The 18306-nt window shown below is 35.0% G+C and overlaps 2 protein-coding genes across 2 annotated transcripts; both read right to left on the minus strand.

Annotated features, from left to right (window-relative positions):
• Nucleotides 1–4839: 4839 nt before the first annotated feature.
• Nucleotides 4840–10491, minus strand: LOC120781443 (protein takeout-like). The gene is made up of 5 exons (XM_040113661.1): nt 10302–10491; nt 10090–10182; nt 9874–10030; nt 7177–7310; nt 4840–5231 (listed from the first exon to the last, which is right to left on the minus strand). The coding sequence occupies exons 1-5, from the start codon at nt 10414–10416 to the stop codon at nt 4876–4878; spliced, it is 855 nt and encodes a 284-aa protein (XP_039969595.1). The 5' UTR covers nt 10417–10491; the 3' UTR covers nt 4840–4875.
• A 4958-nt stretch (nt 10492–15449) lies between these two features.
• Nucleotides 15450–16610, minus strand: LOC120767020 (circadian clock-controlled protein daywake-like). The gene is made up of 5 exons (XM_040092852.1): nt 16523–16610; nt 16310–16402; nt 16102–16249; nt 15899–16032; nt 15450–15760 (listed from the first exon to the last, which is right to left on the minus strand). The coding sequence occupies exons 1-5, from the start codon at nt 16608–16610 to the stop codon at nt 15450–15452; spliced, it is 774 nt and encodes a 257-aa protein (XP_039948786.1).
• Between the last annotated feature and the right edge of the window lie 1696 nt (nt 16611–18306).

The following is an 18306-nucleotide window of genomic DNA, read 5'->3' on the forward strand; positions in this document are numbered from 1 at the left end:
TTATATACTTTTGCATGCGTTTGAACCAATTTTCGAAGCACTTTTGCACTTCTGATTGAGGTATCTTCAAAACATGCATTCTGAACCCATCAACTGCCTCTTCAGGTGTTGAACAACGTTGACCTACTCGTATTAGTGGGTTTTTTACGAACGGGAATATCAAGAAGTCATTCGGTGCCAAGTCAGGACTATGCAGAGACTGACCCATCAAATTGACGTTTTCAGTGCTCAAAATTACAGTTGTTTCAGGCGATGTGTGAGAGCTAGCATTGTGAAGACTGATCTATCTTCGTCGGTTGGTTTTCCTGATTTATTGAAATACAACTGGCAAACAAATGGTTGTATACCACTCAGAATTTACTGTTCTGTGTTGTTTCAGTGGTATGGTTGCAACATGTCGAGTTTTTCAAAAAAAAAACTGGCAACCATTCGATTGGAAGTACTTGGCTCCTTTAATCTTTACTTTCTGTTGCATACGTGTAAATCCACGTTTTATCATATCTCACGATTTCCAAGATCTGTTTCGAAGCACAGCTATCGTATTTTTCGACACGATTGACAATTTTTGTGGAATCCAACGTGAACTAATTTTTTTACAGTCAAATGTCCATGCAATATTGAATGCATGATGGTCCCACTAATGCCTATATTTGCGTCTATCTCGCAATGGGTTACATGACGATCTGGCAATATTAGTTTGTGCACAGCATCAATAGTTTCCGGCACAACTACTGAATTTGGACGTATTAAGTTTTCTACGAAGTTTGTAGCACCCAGAGAGAAATCCCGGAGATCGTATACAGACAATGTTCAATCTCCAATAGCTATTTAGCTGCCAATACAAACTCACCGATCGAAATCAAGATAAATGCCGTTCTGCACTATCCTGCTGGAACTATTTAGCAGTTGTATAATTCATATTAACAAGAATAATTTGATTGTAGCGCTCACGATTGGCGGTAAAACTTTAACTTTAACTTGATTTTTTTTAAACGGTGTAGGATATTTTAGGCGTCTGAAAAAGTCTAAGTATATAAGCTCTTCACTAATAAAATCAACACTCACATGTCGAGGGTGTAAAAGTTTGCTTTAATTGCTTTTATGAAATTAATTTCATTAAATGAAATACAATTTTTTTTATAAATAATTAAATTTGATATATTTTACAGATAACAAAACACGATTTTTGTAATTTATTACAATTGCTTTATTACTTGCACTGAATTGGAATGAGTCATTAAATAAATACTTTTTAGTACTTTGTACATAGATTGAGAATATTATGATATTTCAGTTCTATATGTGTTAGAATTACAAAATATGGCAGTTAAAAGCTTTCTTAATAAAGGGAACAAATATTATGATTTTAATATCCCTACAAACTGCATTGAACTTTTTGCTCCACTTTTTTTAATAATAAACTAATGAGCAATTTGTTTTGCTTATTGTATAAAACAAAATAATTATTGGTACTCTGCGCTATATTGCAGAGAGTGTGAATACTGTATAAGATGATTTGGTTTTTAAAGCTTAAGCCTTTCTTTCCATTTACTTTCAGCGACAAGAGCTTCAGTGTTCACATGGTCAGAAACTCTTTCCATATGAGACTTTGCACACAAGTATTTGTTGATTGAGGCGGCAACTGAGTCAATTCCGAGATCGCGTTCAAGATCATGACTGCGAACATATGTACCAAGGCGCATTGACGGCGCATTTTAAAATTTTGTTTTGGGATCGTTGCATTTGTACAACAATGCTAGGGCTAGAGCAGTCTCTAAGTTATATCGCATAAGTCCAAACTGGTCTGAACACCTGCTTGTAGACAAGAATTTTGTTTTATGTGGATGGGGACAGAGTTTTTACCCAATAGCCAATACATGCTTCTGAGTTTTACTTCTAATTATTATTTTTTCTTTTTGACATGCGCACTTCATCTAAGTCTTGTGTCCAGGGTCATGCTTAGGTATGCCTTATTGTAATATAGTATTTCCATACCGTTTAAGTGCAAATGCATATATCTAGTATTGTTGTATGTGAAATCAATATGTACTGATTTAGTCTCGTTTAATTTTATTCATCATTTAGCTGTCCATTTAAATGTTTTGTTTAAATGTTCCTGCAATCTTGCAATTGATGCAGTTTATGTTTTATCGACAGACGGAACCGCAGTTTCATCTGCAAATGTTGCAGTAATAGAATTGTCATCGTGTGGTAGAACGCATGTAAAGAGTAGGTAAAAGATGGGTCCTAACACACTATCCTGAGGAACATCAGCACCACTTTTAACAGGTTTTTACATTAACTTACAATAATAGCAAGTAATGAAGAGCTAAGTTCGGATGAAACCGAACATTTCACACTCTTGCAACTTGTAAGGAGCAAGCCCGGGGTCCTTCAGGTTTAAAGGTTTATAAGTTATATGAGGTCTAGAGAAAGTTTTCACCCGATTTTTGGCAACATATGCGATAAGAAATCAACTGGAAGTTCGAACGTATTTTTTACATACAGGCATACTATAATTAGAAAAGGTTTCCCTACAAATTTCTGTAATACATTGTGCCAAAAGTGGAATTATAATTTAAGTACTCCGGGGAAATGATATTTCAAAAAAACGTATCTTGCTAAGTAGGCTGCACTGTCCTTAATTTCTGTGGCAAATATAAGGGCGATCTGTGAACTAGTTTGTTTACAGCAGCTGCTTAAGTCACAACAGTAATGGATAAAAATATCGAAAATTAAAAAAGGCTTACGATGATTCAGTTTTTATCAAAAATACAAGCCTGCGAGTGTTTCAAAGACTTCAAAAACGTTCGAGAGATCGTTGAGGACATGTCTCGTTTTGAACTACCTCCCACCTCTTCAACTGATAAAAATATTAAATAAGTGAAGAATATGATGTTTGAAAATCGTCAGGTAAGTATTAGGGAGATGCCAAGAGAGCTCTACATCTCCCGCGAGTCCGTCCGAATGATTTTAGTGGATATTTTAGGTATGAAACGCGTTCTTGCGCGCCTGATAAAGTTGAATTTTATTCAAAATGAGTGCCGTAAACAGGTCTCTTTGGGCTCTACTTATTCAGTTACAGTAAAAGATTAATTAAATGAAAATATGCTTTACTTTCTGTAACTCAACAATATATTATTCACACATAATTATAATTTGTTCGCTACTAATTTGATTCCTAATACCGTGATAATAATATTCTCATTGTTTACGTCAATAACTTGTACATAATTACACACTAACTTGGTTATGGTCATGGTTACATAGCATTTTGTATCCGTGGTCCCCCTCCTTGCAAACAACATTCGCACCGCCATTACAACAACGAGCAGATCGTGGAAACCAGAACCACATTTTTAACTACAAACAAATCAAAACGTGCGAGTAACTTCGTTTAGTATTAATGTCAATGTCGACCGACTGCTGGCTTATGCAAAAGTAAGTTTTGAATGAAGTTACGTATGTATGGAATATATTACATTACAGTGTGGAACTACATGAAAGAAAATACACGGTGCCTCCATAACAGTTTCAAGTGATTATTTAATACTTGTACGAGGGCCACCATAGATATTACAGTATATCCAAGACTATACATTCACTTAATTTTGACATGATACCCCACATCTTAACCGATATATAGGGTTTAAATGAAGCCATAAATTTCACGTTAGGTATCTGGGGCCTTAAAAGGTTATAGTATCATTATAGTTGCAAGTTTTGTCCCGAAATTTAGTAACGAAGCCCAGGCATCCATATTCACCAGGCAAGGCCCGGTCCGTTTTTTCCTATTTTCAGAAACAAAGGGCACCTTAAAGAGGCGTTAAGGACTATCCCTAAAAACGAGTTAGAGTAGTTTTTCGTCCAATGGAATATATACATATGAATAAATACAATATTTTTTTAAGAAACGAAAATTCACGTTATTTGTTGAAGACAGTTTGTATTCATTGGTGCTTGTTTTGTACCTGTATACTGTAAAGAGAAGAAATCAGATAGAATTTAAGATTGTGTTATACAAGAATTTGGCGTGGATTTGGTGCAATTTTTTCTTTTTTACACAGTAATATAGGTTAAGTACCAAATTGAAGCTGCAGGGAAATTGGCTTGAAGATTGGGAGCGTTAGATGAATTTTTCACGCTCTCGCCAGCGGAGTCCTCAACATCTACACCTTCGGGACAAAAATGGCGGATGGAGTGGGTAGAGCTACATACAATTGACCCCTCAAGCTGCCGGAATACTGTAGTATACTCTATGAAGAACTCTTTGCGGTCAGAAAAGCTGTTGAAATAACTGATATAGAGAATATCAATATACACGTCGATAACCAAGCGGCAATTAGAGTAGTGATAACACATCGCATTGCTTAACAAAATGTCTTCAGAAGAAGAGAAGCGGAAGCAGTAGATATGATGGTTCCAACAAGCGGCTGCATATATACTGGGCTCCGGGCCATAAGGGCGTTCCGGGAATCGAAATAGCTGATGGAATTACTAAAGGTGCTTGAATTCTCAACTAGTTCAGATATTAAGTAAATCATTCAAAACGAAATACAATGAAATTTCAGAAAGGGTGACAGACGGTTCAGGGTGTGATGGAATACCACAAGATTTTGCCTGGTCGCCCAGATTATGTGAAAGAGTCTGGAAGTTCGGTTTAGTTTCTTATTCTTATTACCTCTTAACAATTCTTTTCTTTTTTCATTTTCATAATAATTACAAAGACATCAAATCTCTATTCATTACTTATCCTTCGACTACTTATTGTTATATGCACTGTATATGTAATTAGTGTTACTATATAATAGACTACACTATATTAAAACAAAGTTCACATAACAAGTTTCAACATTTATTTAATTACCACAATAATTATTTATTTTTTGCGCTTTTCTTCGTTCCATACAATTGCTCAGAGGTGGGTATGTCTTCAACGAAGAAGTTTGCCGGTATTAATTCGAATACTTTATGCATTATGTCGTAGAGTATGGTCTCCACAGTTTCAATGATAATCGGTTTGAGTGCTTCGTAGAAATCGCGCCAGTTTTCATTGAAGAATTCATTTGTGCTGCGTTCCACTTCTTTGCTTTGGCCATTGAATATGTTTTCGAAATTGGTGCGCACGCGCGTCATGTTCAAGTCTACACGAACTGCAGTGACATTGTCAAAGGTGAAACCTCCCTTTTCATAAAGCCGAGTCTGCGTATAAAGTTTGATATCGAGGTTTTCTGCGGGGGTGTAAATTGAAAAAAAAAATTTATATAATTAGGAAATTAAAATAATAACGGTCTGCAAATGCAGAAAATAAGTACAAAAATACATATATTTTTCTTTAAATTGTTTGAGTGACTCAAGGATATGAAAACATAAAACAATCAACTTTCTTCAATGTGAAGAAGTCTTACCTTAATTTTTGTAGAAGGTCATTTTAGGAAGGGCTCTTTATTTCCAAATATGTTATTGGTATGTGGAGTAAAGTAACTCGGATGTTATATGTTTATTTTATGGGAACTAGTTTAGGCTTTTGCCTAATTGTAAAAATTTGGTTTAGGCTTTTGCCCATTGTATCCATTTTAAGTACAAAGATTCTACAATTCGATTCATCCCATTTTTGACACACCGACAAACAATTAAGAAGAAAGAGTTCTCTCTGCATTTCAATTATGTATCTCGCACATTGGCCGATAGGTCAAAAGTCAACTATAGATACTGGGATCCACATATTCGGTACCTAGGCGCTTGAACAGTTTCTGTTGAATTTGAACATTTTTTTGTTCTAAGGTGGCATACCCTAAAACACTGGAAAGGGGAAGAATGAGATGAAATTGTTGTGTTATATATGAACTAGTCGTGGTTGCAGACTCATTTCATCCATTTTTTCAGTTTTTACCCCGGTTCCTATTGAGCCTTCTTATACCATCTCGAGTATAAAGTTCGATGTCTCTGGCGTTAGTTATTGATTTATTGCACTTTTATTAGATTAATTAACTACTTAGTTTAGGCGATTTATAGGTTTTTCTTTAATGGCGGTTTAGGGGCGTAGCAGTGGTTCGATTATGCCTAACACGAAATCCGCCTTTTTTCTACCAAGGAGGATGTGTGTCAAGTTTTATCCAGATATCTCCATTTTTACTCAAGTTGCAGCTTACACGGACGGACTGACGGACAGACAGACAGTAATCTAGTAATCCATATCTAACTTGATTAGTTTTAGGTAATACGTTCAACCGTTAGGTGAACAAAACTATTATACTCTGTAGCAATATGTTGCAAGAGTATATAAAGAAATGTGTGTTTTCGTTTATTACTTGAGATAGATTATGAAGAATAGTAAAACTGATGTAAAATGTACGAAACTCTTAATGAGGTATCCGCATACTCTCTTGTACGAACTTTATTCGATAACTTTATTGCTGCTTTTACATGCCTTCTGTAATTGAAAGAAGAGCAGCGCGCGAAAATTGGCGAGCAATGTGATGTTAATAGATAACGTTTTAGGTGAATTTTATCCCTAGGACCTATATACCCATATATTGAGTTCCGCCTCCCCATCTGTCTTTAAACCTGATGTAGTCGGTGTATAATTGTAAATCAATATGTTTGATGTTTTACTGAAAGTAAATGGATAATTTTCCTTAAAAAATTTTGGTTTAACGCTAAATATGAATCAACGTAGACTTTGGTCTAAGCCCCATATCCTATTATAAAAAAATATTCTCATTTTTCTGGTAAACTTTTCTTATTTATTTACATCCCAGCAAAATGTTGCTACATGGTATAAATGCAATCGTGCAATCGATAACTTGAATAAAGCTTAAGATATTTCGATGAAACTTGGTACACGTGTTCCATAGTGCCATAAAGTGCTATATTTAAACTTCAAGTTAAGATACAAAATTGTATTTTGGTACAGTAAATCATAGAGCATAAATTAATTTTTTTAAAGTTGGTGGTGTACCGACCTCTAATGAGCTTAATGTACGTATCTCAGAATTTACTAAAGCTATGTCTACCAACATTCTATGTGACACAAAACGTTTTAGTTAAAATCCCATATCTCAGTAACTGCTCGACTAATTTCCACTTTCCATGGCTAATGCTTTCCTCTTATTTATATATCTTCTTATATATATTGTACGATAATAATAAAATAAATATCAAACATCCACATACCAATTTCGATGAACATTTTGCCAGAACCTCTTAGCGGTATCAACAAAATTCGTCCTTCCATTTTATAATTGGCGTCCATTCGCATTTTCGGCAGAAAAATTTTCGTAATCCAACTGTAGTCCTTCTTACTGACTCTATAAAGAGAAACATTTGATGTACAAGGCGCATTCCAAAGTAAACAGGACTTAAAAAAAAAAACAGAACAAATGGTTTTCTCGGCAAAATCAATTTATTTTATTCAAAATAGTCTCCTTCTGATTCAATAGTGTTTTAGCTCGTTGGCCGGTATGGCCACCAGTATGCCGGTGCAAGCCTTTTGAATGGCCTCTACGTCTGCATAACGCTTTCCTTTCATGGGCAAATTCATTTCTCCAATAAGGAAGAAGTCGCATGGTGTCATATCAGGTGAATACGGGGAGTGATTAATGGTTAAGATATGATTTTTGGTCAAATAATCGTCCTTCGAATGTTGGAGTTTTAGCAATTTTTGGTTGTCAGTCAATTTGTGCGGAACAAACCGTCCACACACCTTTCGTAAGCCCAAATGTTCGGCCAAAATGCGATTAATCGATGTTTTAGAGATGCTCAATTCCATTTCCATGAATGGCAATGATGATTTCAGCTGATTTTTGATGAGTTCACGCACAGTTTCGATGGAGTTTCCGGTGATCACGGATTTTGATTGGCCCACATGTTGATAGTCATTTATGCCCTCACGATCACTTTGAAAAGGTTGAAACCACTCGCGCACTTTGCTACAGGATAGGCGATCATCGCCATAAACTTGTTTCATCAATTGAAACGTTTCGGTATAAGTTTTACCAATTTAAAACAAAATTTAATGTTGGCTCTTTGTTCCAAGCTCATTTTCGCACCGATAACAGAAAATACTGACACTTAAAACGCAATAACTTCACTTCCAATCGATGAAATGTCATGATATTCTCACTGGATAATCGATAAAGATTGTTTCCTGTTTACTTTGTAACACACCTTGTACAGTTTTAGATGTAAATAATAACGGATATGAAGTTTAAAAGCTTTTTTCCGTTCATAGCAATGTTTATTAGTGATTATTCACAAAGGCTTCACAAAGGACTACATATAACAGTCCAGATGCGATCTTTGATCAGCCATCTAACCTGATCTAACCTATTAATATGGGCAATCCATAATTTTTAAGTGGCGTTTCGGCCATTTTTAATATGTAATCTGTATTTTTTTCATTGCATTCATTTTTAAAATTTCATCATGTAAAGATATACAAAGAACAACGTATACAAATTAATCAATTTTATTATCAAAATAATCGTTCTCCAATTGTAAGTTTTTTAGCGCTTTTGCTATCCTATTGGCTTAATAACCATCCACCGGTGCTTGCCATTCGTTGAATTGTTTTTCTATACATAATTTTCAAGTTCAATATAAAGAACCGTTCAATGTAATGAAAATATTTCTGCCGTTCAGGCAAGTGTTGAAGACCGCAATTTGTTGATTCCAGGATGTCCCCAGGAAAGTGAGACTGACTCAGAATACAACCTAGCAGATTTTGAGAAAGTATCTAAGCTAGCACCCGGATAAATTTGTTCGCACTCAAGAACTGAAGCCATTGAACCAATGTAAACGTCGTGAATTTGCCTTGAAACAACTTGAAAATGATAACGATTTTTTTAAGAAAATTATCTTCTCCGATGAGGCTCGCTTACTTCTGAAAGGTGTGGTAAATAAACAAAACTGTCGAGAAAATCCACAAATGATTCATGAACAACCATTACATTCACCTAAATTGACAGTTTGGTGGGGTTTTTGGTCTGGTAGAATCATCGGTTGTACTTCTTTCGAAATAAAGCTGGTGACACCGTTTCTGTCAATGTAAGGCGATATAGATAGATGAAAACCAACTTTTTATCGTCAAATTGGAAGAAGTTGATATTGAAAAAATCCGGTTTCAACAAGGCCTACATGCCACACAGCACGTGCAACCAGCGAATTATTACGAGAAAAGTTTGGAGACTGGATTATTTAAAAAAATTGTGCCATTGATTGGCCTCCCAGAAGTTGTAATTTAACATAATGAGATAACTTCTTGTGGGATTATTTGAAATCATCAATCTTTAGCAATAAACCAGACTTTCTTCAAGCTTTAGAAGTCAATATGACATACGACTTGTTTTAGTGAAAAAAGTACCCGTAAATTGGGTTTATCGAATTCGTTCCTGCAAAGAAAGTCGTGGAGGACATTTGAATGATGTTACATTCAGACTTAATTGTATCGTTGCTACTTCACATGCAATACAAAACATTTGAGTCTCTTTAACAATTAGGTTGTTTTGCTTTTTTTTTATGAAACCATGCGACAGTATTTGTTAGCACTTTCTTATGCCAATCGAAGCTTGTCGGTTGAGAACATGACAGCATTCTGAAAACTAACAAAACTTGAACGTGTGCTTGTTACTCTCAATTAGGATAAGAATTCCATGTGTAGAGCTACGATGGTTCGATTATATCAAAAAATTGTCCCCAAACACATGTTTTAAGCTTTTGATAAAGCAGCGTCAAATCTGACGTGTCTAAGATCAGCTGTATTAATATCATGACCCCTACTTCCACCATAATCCGTATTTAGTTGACTACTGTGTAGAGAATAGCAGTTCTAACTATTTTCGCCCTGTAAATATGTATAGGGTTACAACGAACCTGCTTTCCTTAATGATTGTCTTCGAGAAGCCTTTCACTATGACGTCACTTAAATTGGCGCGCACTCTGGCTACATCATTGCTGTCTTGTTTGAAATATATGTCATGCACGCGCATAGGATCGAATGGACCGAACTCCTCCACAACCTCAGGTATACCTGAGAGAGAAAAAAAACTGTGGTTCCTAAAAAATATACTATCTCTCACAAACACTCACCAATAACAAGCTGATCAATCAGTTTCTGTACTGTATTTGTAGAGCATTTTGTAAAACCAGGCTCATTTATTTTACACGATGGCAGGAAAGCCGCTTTAATCATTAAAAGAACAAAACTTATAATAAACTGAATAAATATAGACAAATAAAAAGGCATTCATATTTATGCATATATACATTTTTTTGTAGAATATTTGTTCTTTGCCACTTACGTTTTTCTGCGTAGAACTCAACACTTGTAACCTCATTCACACCGTTCACCACAATTAAGCCGCAAATTAATGCGATTTTGCACAAACTTGAAACTTGTTTGACAGTTTGCCACATTTTGTAAGACAACGTTGGAAATTTAGAAAAATTTACCGGTTAATAATCAGAGAACCAACCGCGCGTTAAGACGGCCTATAGGTAAATGAGCGCGCAGCTTTGATTGACTGCTGTTTTAAAGCGTTTTGTAAACTTGAGCTTGACGTAGAATATAAAATATATATTCTATTTATCATTTAGAAGTTGCAATCATTGACTAGAATCAAGCGTTTGCATAAATTATAAAGAATTTCTTCAATTTAAAAGTGCTCATTAAAGTTATATTTAGAGGGCGCTGGTTTGAACTGTTGCTTTCTGCGTTGAACTTTTGTTCCACATTGCTATAAATAGCCTTCATAAATACGCCCACCAGAGGGCAGCTATTTTTAATGTTATAATTGTTTAAGTAATTCTTATACTTTTGCATCTTCACCTGTAAAATTTTCGCTAAGTTACTCATACGCTACGCCGACCTGTTTAGCCGCCAACTACTAAAGGCTAAATAGCCTTAATCGTGAATTTCATTAATATAAATGGTTTAACTTAGCATAACTTTTAATTACACAATATTAAAGAGAAACTGATAACACATTGTGCAGATTTTCTATAAAAATATATTTGGATCCAAGGGCAGTATTTGTTGAAAGAATAAAGCAATATATTAAAAAAAAGTAATTAAATTGCTTATAATATAAATTTGTACGATTTGTGAATATTTCGTATTTCAAGTTTTTTAATTAATACTCATATTCACTATAAATTAAGAACAATTAGTCAAATGTATGGTAAATTTTAGCTATCTTGAAAGCTATGAGCAAGCCCATACAATGCGGGTAGTAATAAATACACATTAATTTTAATATCTACACTTTTATATACATATGTACGTATATATGTATGTGTGAACTAGTCAGTATTTGATATTTCATCTTGAGAGCTTTGCGTTTACTGAGCTTTGTTTCGACTGCAGTCTTTCAAGTGTAGCATACTTTTAGGCACAACTCCAGTAGCATTTAAGTGTCATGTGATATATTTGAGCAAATATTATATATTAACAAGTAAGGAAGCGCTAAGTTCGGATGCAATTATACAGTATCGTCAATACTACATACTATGAATATGCCATATACTAATCATTACATCGTCATTTAAGTATGTATATGTAGTAGAGGCACCTGGCTATTATTATATGGATGCAAGGTCAAGTTTATTTTCAATTTTATCAATTTTCGGGAAAAAGACACACTCTTATTAGTAAAATCAGCGTATAATCCTTGAGAGATGTATAATGAATAAAAAAACACATTCGCAAAAATATGTGTTTTAACGGATTATTCAAGTGAGGTACTCCTTTTTTAACAGATCACGCGTGAGTCATGTCAGGCTTTGTTTGGCATTTCATAATGGAAAGACTTACGCCTAAATAACGTTTAGAAATCTTTAAACTTTATTAAGAAAATTCGCGTTCTGTAAAGAATGTGCTTCGCGCGCTTCGCTTAACTTATGGTCAACACAACCGGCCTACTGAGCATGCTATTCGCAAAACCATCTTGAGAATCAGCATTCATTATTGGATATTATTCGACAAGAGTCCAGCACGCAGTGAAGAAAATTTAGCAACCTTAGCTGAGAGAGCACACAAAGACCGTGGAGAGTCCATTCGGCGCCGTTCGCAGCAACGCGGACTGACATATGAAACTGACTGACTGACATATGAAATTAAAAGCGAAAATACAACTTGGGCAAGAACTGAATCCGCCCGACCTTCCCAAGCGACATTTGTTCGCTCTATGGGCTCTTGAAAAGTTCCAAGAAGATTCGGCGTTTCCGAGCCAGATTTGGTTCACTGGTGAGGCTCATTTCTGGCTCAATGGGTATGCAAACAAACAAAGTTGCCGCATTTATGACAAAGATCAATTTGAAGAGATTCCAGAGCTGTCATTTTATTCAGAAAAATCAACGTTTTAGTGTGATTTGTGAACCAATGAAATTATCGGTCCATATTTATTCAAAAATGAAGCCGGTGAACTTCAGTGGTGACCGTTATCGCGCCATGGTAACCGACTATTTGATGCTTCAAATTGAGGCTCGTGATCTCGGCGACATTTGGTTTCAACAAGACGCCGGCACTTCCCACACATCCCATAAATCAAGAGGTCTGTTGAGAAAACTCTTCGGCGATAATTTCACGTTTTGGGCCGGTCGATTGGCTACCAAAATTGTGTGATATCCTACCGTTAGACTTTTTCCTGTGAGGATATGTAAAGTCTAAAGTGTATGCGGACAATCCCGCTCCGATTCAGGCTTTGGAGCAAAACATCATGCCAGTTACCAGTAGAAATACTCGATCGAGCCATTGGAAATTGAACTCAACGGATGGACCATTTGAGACGTAGCCGCAGCCATTTGAAAGAGACAATTTTTAGAAAAGAAGTGCCAAATAATGTTCTACCGAATGATAATAAATATTTCCCATTAAATTTGAAGTTTCTGTGCGTTTTCGTAAATCATATGGAAGCTCTAATGATCCCCTTTGTGGAACCCTGTATCTAACATACAACCGTTAGGTTTACAAAGATATAAACTACAAGAATAGGAATGGTATCGTTGGAGGGTCGCTCCAATCAGCGTACCATCTTGAGGAAACTATGTATGTTGAATAAAAAAAAAAAACAAATTTATGTTTTACTATAGTAGGTCGGGAACTTTTCAGTTAACCTATTATACTCGATAGAAACATGCTGCAAGAGTATAAATATACATATATACATATTCTGGAAAATAATCTATATGCATTTGCTTCGATACAGTGCTGAAGAGTATATGACGTCAAAGTTGAGAAGATATCGAGTGAACTAGAACTAATATAAGCAGCAATATCCTCATATAAAATGATAATTTCTTTGCTTAAGATCGGTATAAAGTATGAGTCAGATTTAAACCAAAACTATTGTATAATACATTTTACTTAAAACTGCAAAACTTGATTTTCGAGATGAGCAAGACGCGGTTTCTTATATAAATGCTCATAAGCAGCTGACTTCTATTTAGAATTGACGAGATGAATAAAGAGAGAACTATCGCAACTGTCGATTGCAATAAGAAGATATGTATGTACGTCATTTTAATTATTTTTTAAACACTTTTTTTAATGTTACGGGAAGTGTGAACGATTCAAGGTTTCTATTAGTATGCGTGTATGATGCATTCGGAAGTACGAATTATGCATTATCGTTTGTGCATGACTTGTCGTTTCATAAAAGCTGCTTCTTTTTTAGATTTTTTAATTAATTGACTGGTAAGACATATACTTGGAAGTGAAACTAAAAATAAAAACACGGTGCGGTTAGGTGAAAATGTAGAAACAAGATCTTAAAAACGAAGCAAGAAAGAATTGGCTTCTTAAAAAAACGACCTCGCTGACCGCTGAAGAATTATACACTGAAGGAAGGCGTATGGCGACCAAAGCGTGTTAGAAAAAGTAAAGAGAATCATTCAGAAAATACTAAAAAATTCTATGTGCAATCCCGCAAATTTTATAGAAAATAGCCGTTATGAATGGAAGTTATACGAAATGCGATCAAACACATGAAAAATTACAAGTCGCCTGAGGAGGATAATACGTAGGTTCCTGTTAAAATTTGATATTGGGCATCACTGAAACTGCAAACTGGAATCTCACGACTTTATAGTAAAGTTTGATATTTTTGATAGCAAGTATACTCAGAACGTTTTGACATACGAGCACAATTTGTGTTGCTTACAGTAACTTAAAATATTCTTTTCGACCAAAAATTAAATTTCGATTATTTTTACAACTTTCGACATAAATTATCTCAACAACTGTGCTGTGATGAACCTAATTAAATGCTTGGAGATGAAGCTCCATCAAAGATCAGTGATTGATGGTATGGTGAATTCAACCGAGGTCATAGATCATTCCAAGACAAGTTTCGTGAAGGTCGTGGGCAATAGTGTGACTAGCATACATTCAATATGCATTAACATTTGACTGTAAAAAAATGTGTCCACTTTGAATGCCACACAATTTGTCAATCGCTCAGGAAAATGCTCGTGTCGATTGGTCGGGAGAAATGTTAATTAAATGCAATAGCGGTGATTGGAAACACGTCTATAACATCGTGCCAGGTGATGAATCGTGCATTTCGCATATACATAGTCCAAAAGTAAATAGCAGTCGACGGTGTGGATGTGTCACGATGAGCTGAAACCAACAAAAATTGTTCCCGCACGCAGCACTTCCAAGCAAATGGTTGCCTGTTTTTTTGGAAAAACTGGACATGTCGCAACTATACTACAGAGTAGTAAGTTCTGAGTGGAATACATCTATTTGTTGCCGGTTGTCTTTCAAGAAATCAGGAAAACCGAAATCCGACGACTCTTCAGCACGACAATGCTAGCTTTCACACATCGAGTAAAACAATTGCATTTTTGAGCACTCAAAACATCAGTTTGATGAGCCATCCTTCGTATAGGCCTGACTTGGATCCATATGACTTCTTGTTGTTCCCATTCGTAAAAATAATAAACTCTGAGGTCAACGTTTTTCGACACATGAAGAGACAGTTGATGCGTTCAGAACGCATGTTTTGGAGATACCTCAATCAGAGTGGCACAAATGCTTCGAAAATGTATTCAATCGCATGTAAAATTATATACATCTTAATGGAGTATATTTTGAAAAACAATAAAGCGATTTTCGTTGAGAAAAATTTGTTTTTGTTCTTGAATATCGAAATTATAAAAGGCAACCTACGGCAAAGCTTACACCGAGCTGTAGCGCCAAAAGATGATGACAATGAATTGATTAACAGATTAAAATATATATTTTATTGAACCCCAATTATTTTCTTAAGTCTAAACCACAACATTATATTAAATTTACACCAAAAATACTTGTTGTTGTCTATATTTATTTAATTTTTAAGCACATAAATAAAAACTACTTTTACAATTAAAAAAATTATTTAATAATCACAATAATTGCTTTTCTACCAAAAACTCTCGAATACATAAACATTTTTAGTTAATATTCAAGGCAAATTGGTGATAAAGAAATTGGCGGGCACAAAGGAATAGATTTTCGTGAAGCGATCCTTCAACACCAATTCCAGCGTTTGCTCTAATGTAGGCGCTAGAGTGCCATATAATTCACGCCAGTTTTGATTGAATAGATCATTGGCGGTGTCTTCAATGTCGCGCTGGCCACCAAACAAATTCTTCACATCGATGTGGAAATCGCCGATATTACGGATTTTCGCCTTAAGGTCTAAGATTTCAGAGAAGACTAAATCACCTTCGCGGCGCACCCTGGTTTTCATGTTAAAAGCCAAGACAATGTTCTCTGAAAAATATTAGTCAACATTTTATATTATTTCTTACATATATTTTTAAATAAGGTATTGAAGCAAAATCATACACGTTGAAATGTAGAAAAGCTTAAAAAAATAAAATCGAAATTGTCACTTGGTCCCAAACTTACTTGCTACGAAGCTTGCTGTGCCCTGTCCGTTGAGGTTCAGACCCAAAACGGAGCCTTTAACCTTGTAATTGCCGGTAGCATGCAACTGGGGTATTTCAATTTTGGCAAATACATCTAAAGTACTTTTGTCGACACTATAAGTTTATGAAATTGAAAGAAAATTATCAGTTTGTAAAATAAATCCCGTTGAATGCAGTACTTACGATGCTTCCACCACTTTCGCGCCACTGGCACCGTTCACGAGCAAATTTTCTATGTCGGCATTAATTTGTAGTGCACCACTTTGATTTATCTTAAGGCGCTTAATCGATAGCGGCTCCAAAGGACCCAAAGACTTTAAGCCAGGAATGCCTTATAAGAAAAACGTATTTTAAATATATTTAGACGCGCTCTAAAAGTGAAAAATCTCACCATCCTTCCATTCGCGGAATAATACTTGGAAATTCGACGCAAAGCACGTATTTAAGTTGTTGTCATTGAAATCACAGGGATTTAGAAAAGAAGCTATAAATTGAAAAATAATAACAATGTTAATAATTTCACATAAAAAATGCTTTTTATAACCACTTTTGCATGTAATTTTAATACTTCTCAACTTCTTTTTTTTATTTAACGGAAGCTTACGTTTGTCGACCAAATGCTTGCCGAGCACAAGCGATATTTGTAGCGTTAGCGCCAACAGAAAACTTAAACTGCACAATTTCGCACTCATTTTCGCACGTAACGGTAACTTATTACACGCGTGTTTAAATAATTTTAACACTATGAAATTTCGAACGAAAATATTTAAATGCACAATTCTTCCAAGTATTGCTATTGCGCTGAGAAATATCCGTCGTGCTTGCCGTACACAGTTATTCTAAATTGAAATTAGTGTCGACCTTTAACTTTTATATTTGTTGCTAATTTATTTGAAAAAAACTCGTACTTTTGTGCTACACATAAAGATTTAGATACGCCGAACTGGTTTTTGGCAATTTTTAAATTTGCAGAAAATGTCATCTCATGATTATATATGCACATTAATATACTGGGTGACGCACCGTAGAAGTTTAATGCGTTGGTTCTTCTATTTCTTCTTTGCTACAATACAAATACATACATACTATATAATGCAAAAATCTACTTAATAACGGTGTTTTTAATTTTGTTTTTTGGAAATAAATAAAGGCATTGAAATAAACCGGTTACTTTAGGAGTCAACTAAATAAACATTGATTTCAAATATTTATCAAGTTTTATTTTACACTTATTTACGTTAAGAAGCACTTAGGTTGCACTTTATATTGCACTTAATATTATAGGATTTAGCGGGCCTAATGTTGTGTTCTGGAAACTCACTATTTTAACGTTAAGATTGACGTTTTTGATTGTATACATACATACATAGATTCTCAGAAGGTTTTGAGCACTATTTCTGTAGTTTACACTGACATTAAGGGGGGAGCCTGCTTTAGAAGCTCCAAAAAAGCGATTTTTTTTGCTTAAATCTCTTTAAAAATTATCTAAGAATTTCCAAAGTTATAGATGGGAATTCGAAATATTTTTGAAGCTAGAAGGGAAATAGTGACCAAGCGTCTAGCAGATATATGGGCGCTGGGGCAGAAAGCGAAAGCTTTGACGCGCGATTTCTCGGTTTTTACTATTCTTCTTAATTGGCGGGCAGGATAGAAAAAAACTAAACGTCGTATAGAATTGGGGCAAAGTTTAGTATCTTTTGCATTAAATTATCTTCTATTGAAACTAAAAAAAACTAAGAAAAGTCAACTTTGAGCATATTTTTAAACAACATAAAGCAACATTTTTTTGGTCAAAAACCACTTTTTTCTATTTTTAAATTTTTTTTTTTTAATTTTGCACTTTTTTGGAATTTTCTTAGTTTAACGAAAAGATAAATTATTAAAAAATAAGAATCTCTTTGAATTTGCACATGCGAGATGCATCGGGCTATTGCTTCCCATAGGCAAAATATCAAAGATTTCGTATCCAAAAAATTTTCGGATGATGTTTAAATATATAACTATAAACTCTAGAAATTTCGCTTTAATCAATTTTGTTCGTCCAAAAAAAATCTTGAAAAAAATCTATTTTTTGAAGCATCTAAAGCAGGCTTCCCCTTTAAATATTCATCCCGGCCGAAAAATGGTATTAAAGGGCGAACATTTTCGCATACATTCACATGTTCAAATTGCATGAACGTTTGATTGCAGAAAAATTTGTTTCACGTTGGATCCCACACAATTTGTCGATCGCTCAAAGGCAAGTAGTTCAGTGGATCACCTGCGTTCTACTTTCACTCAAAACGATCTCGCAGTCGTGCAGGAGCTGGTCTTTGACCAGCGCATTGCTAAGCATACGCAAGGTCCATTAGTTCAGTGCTAGAAGGCAAGGCGCTAATGTGAGCGAGA

The sequence above is a fragment of the Bactrocera tryoni genome, chromosome 1 (assembly GCF_016617805.1).
Source record: "Bactrocera tryoni isolate S06 chromosome 1, CSIRO_BtryS06_freeze2, whole genome shotgun sequence".
NCBI lineage: Eukaryota > Metazoa > Arthropoda > Insecta > Diptera > Tephritidae > Bactrocera > Bactrocera tryoni.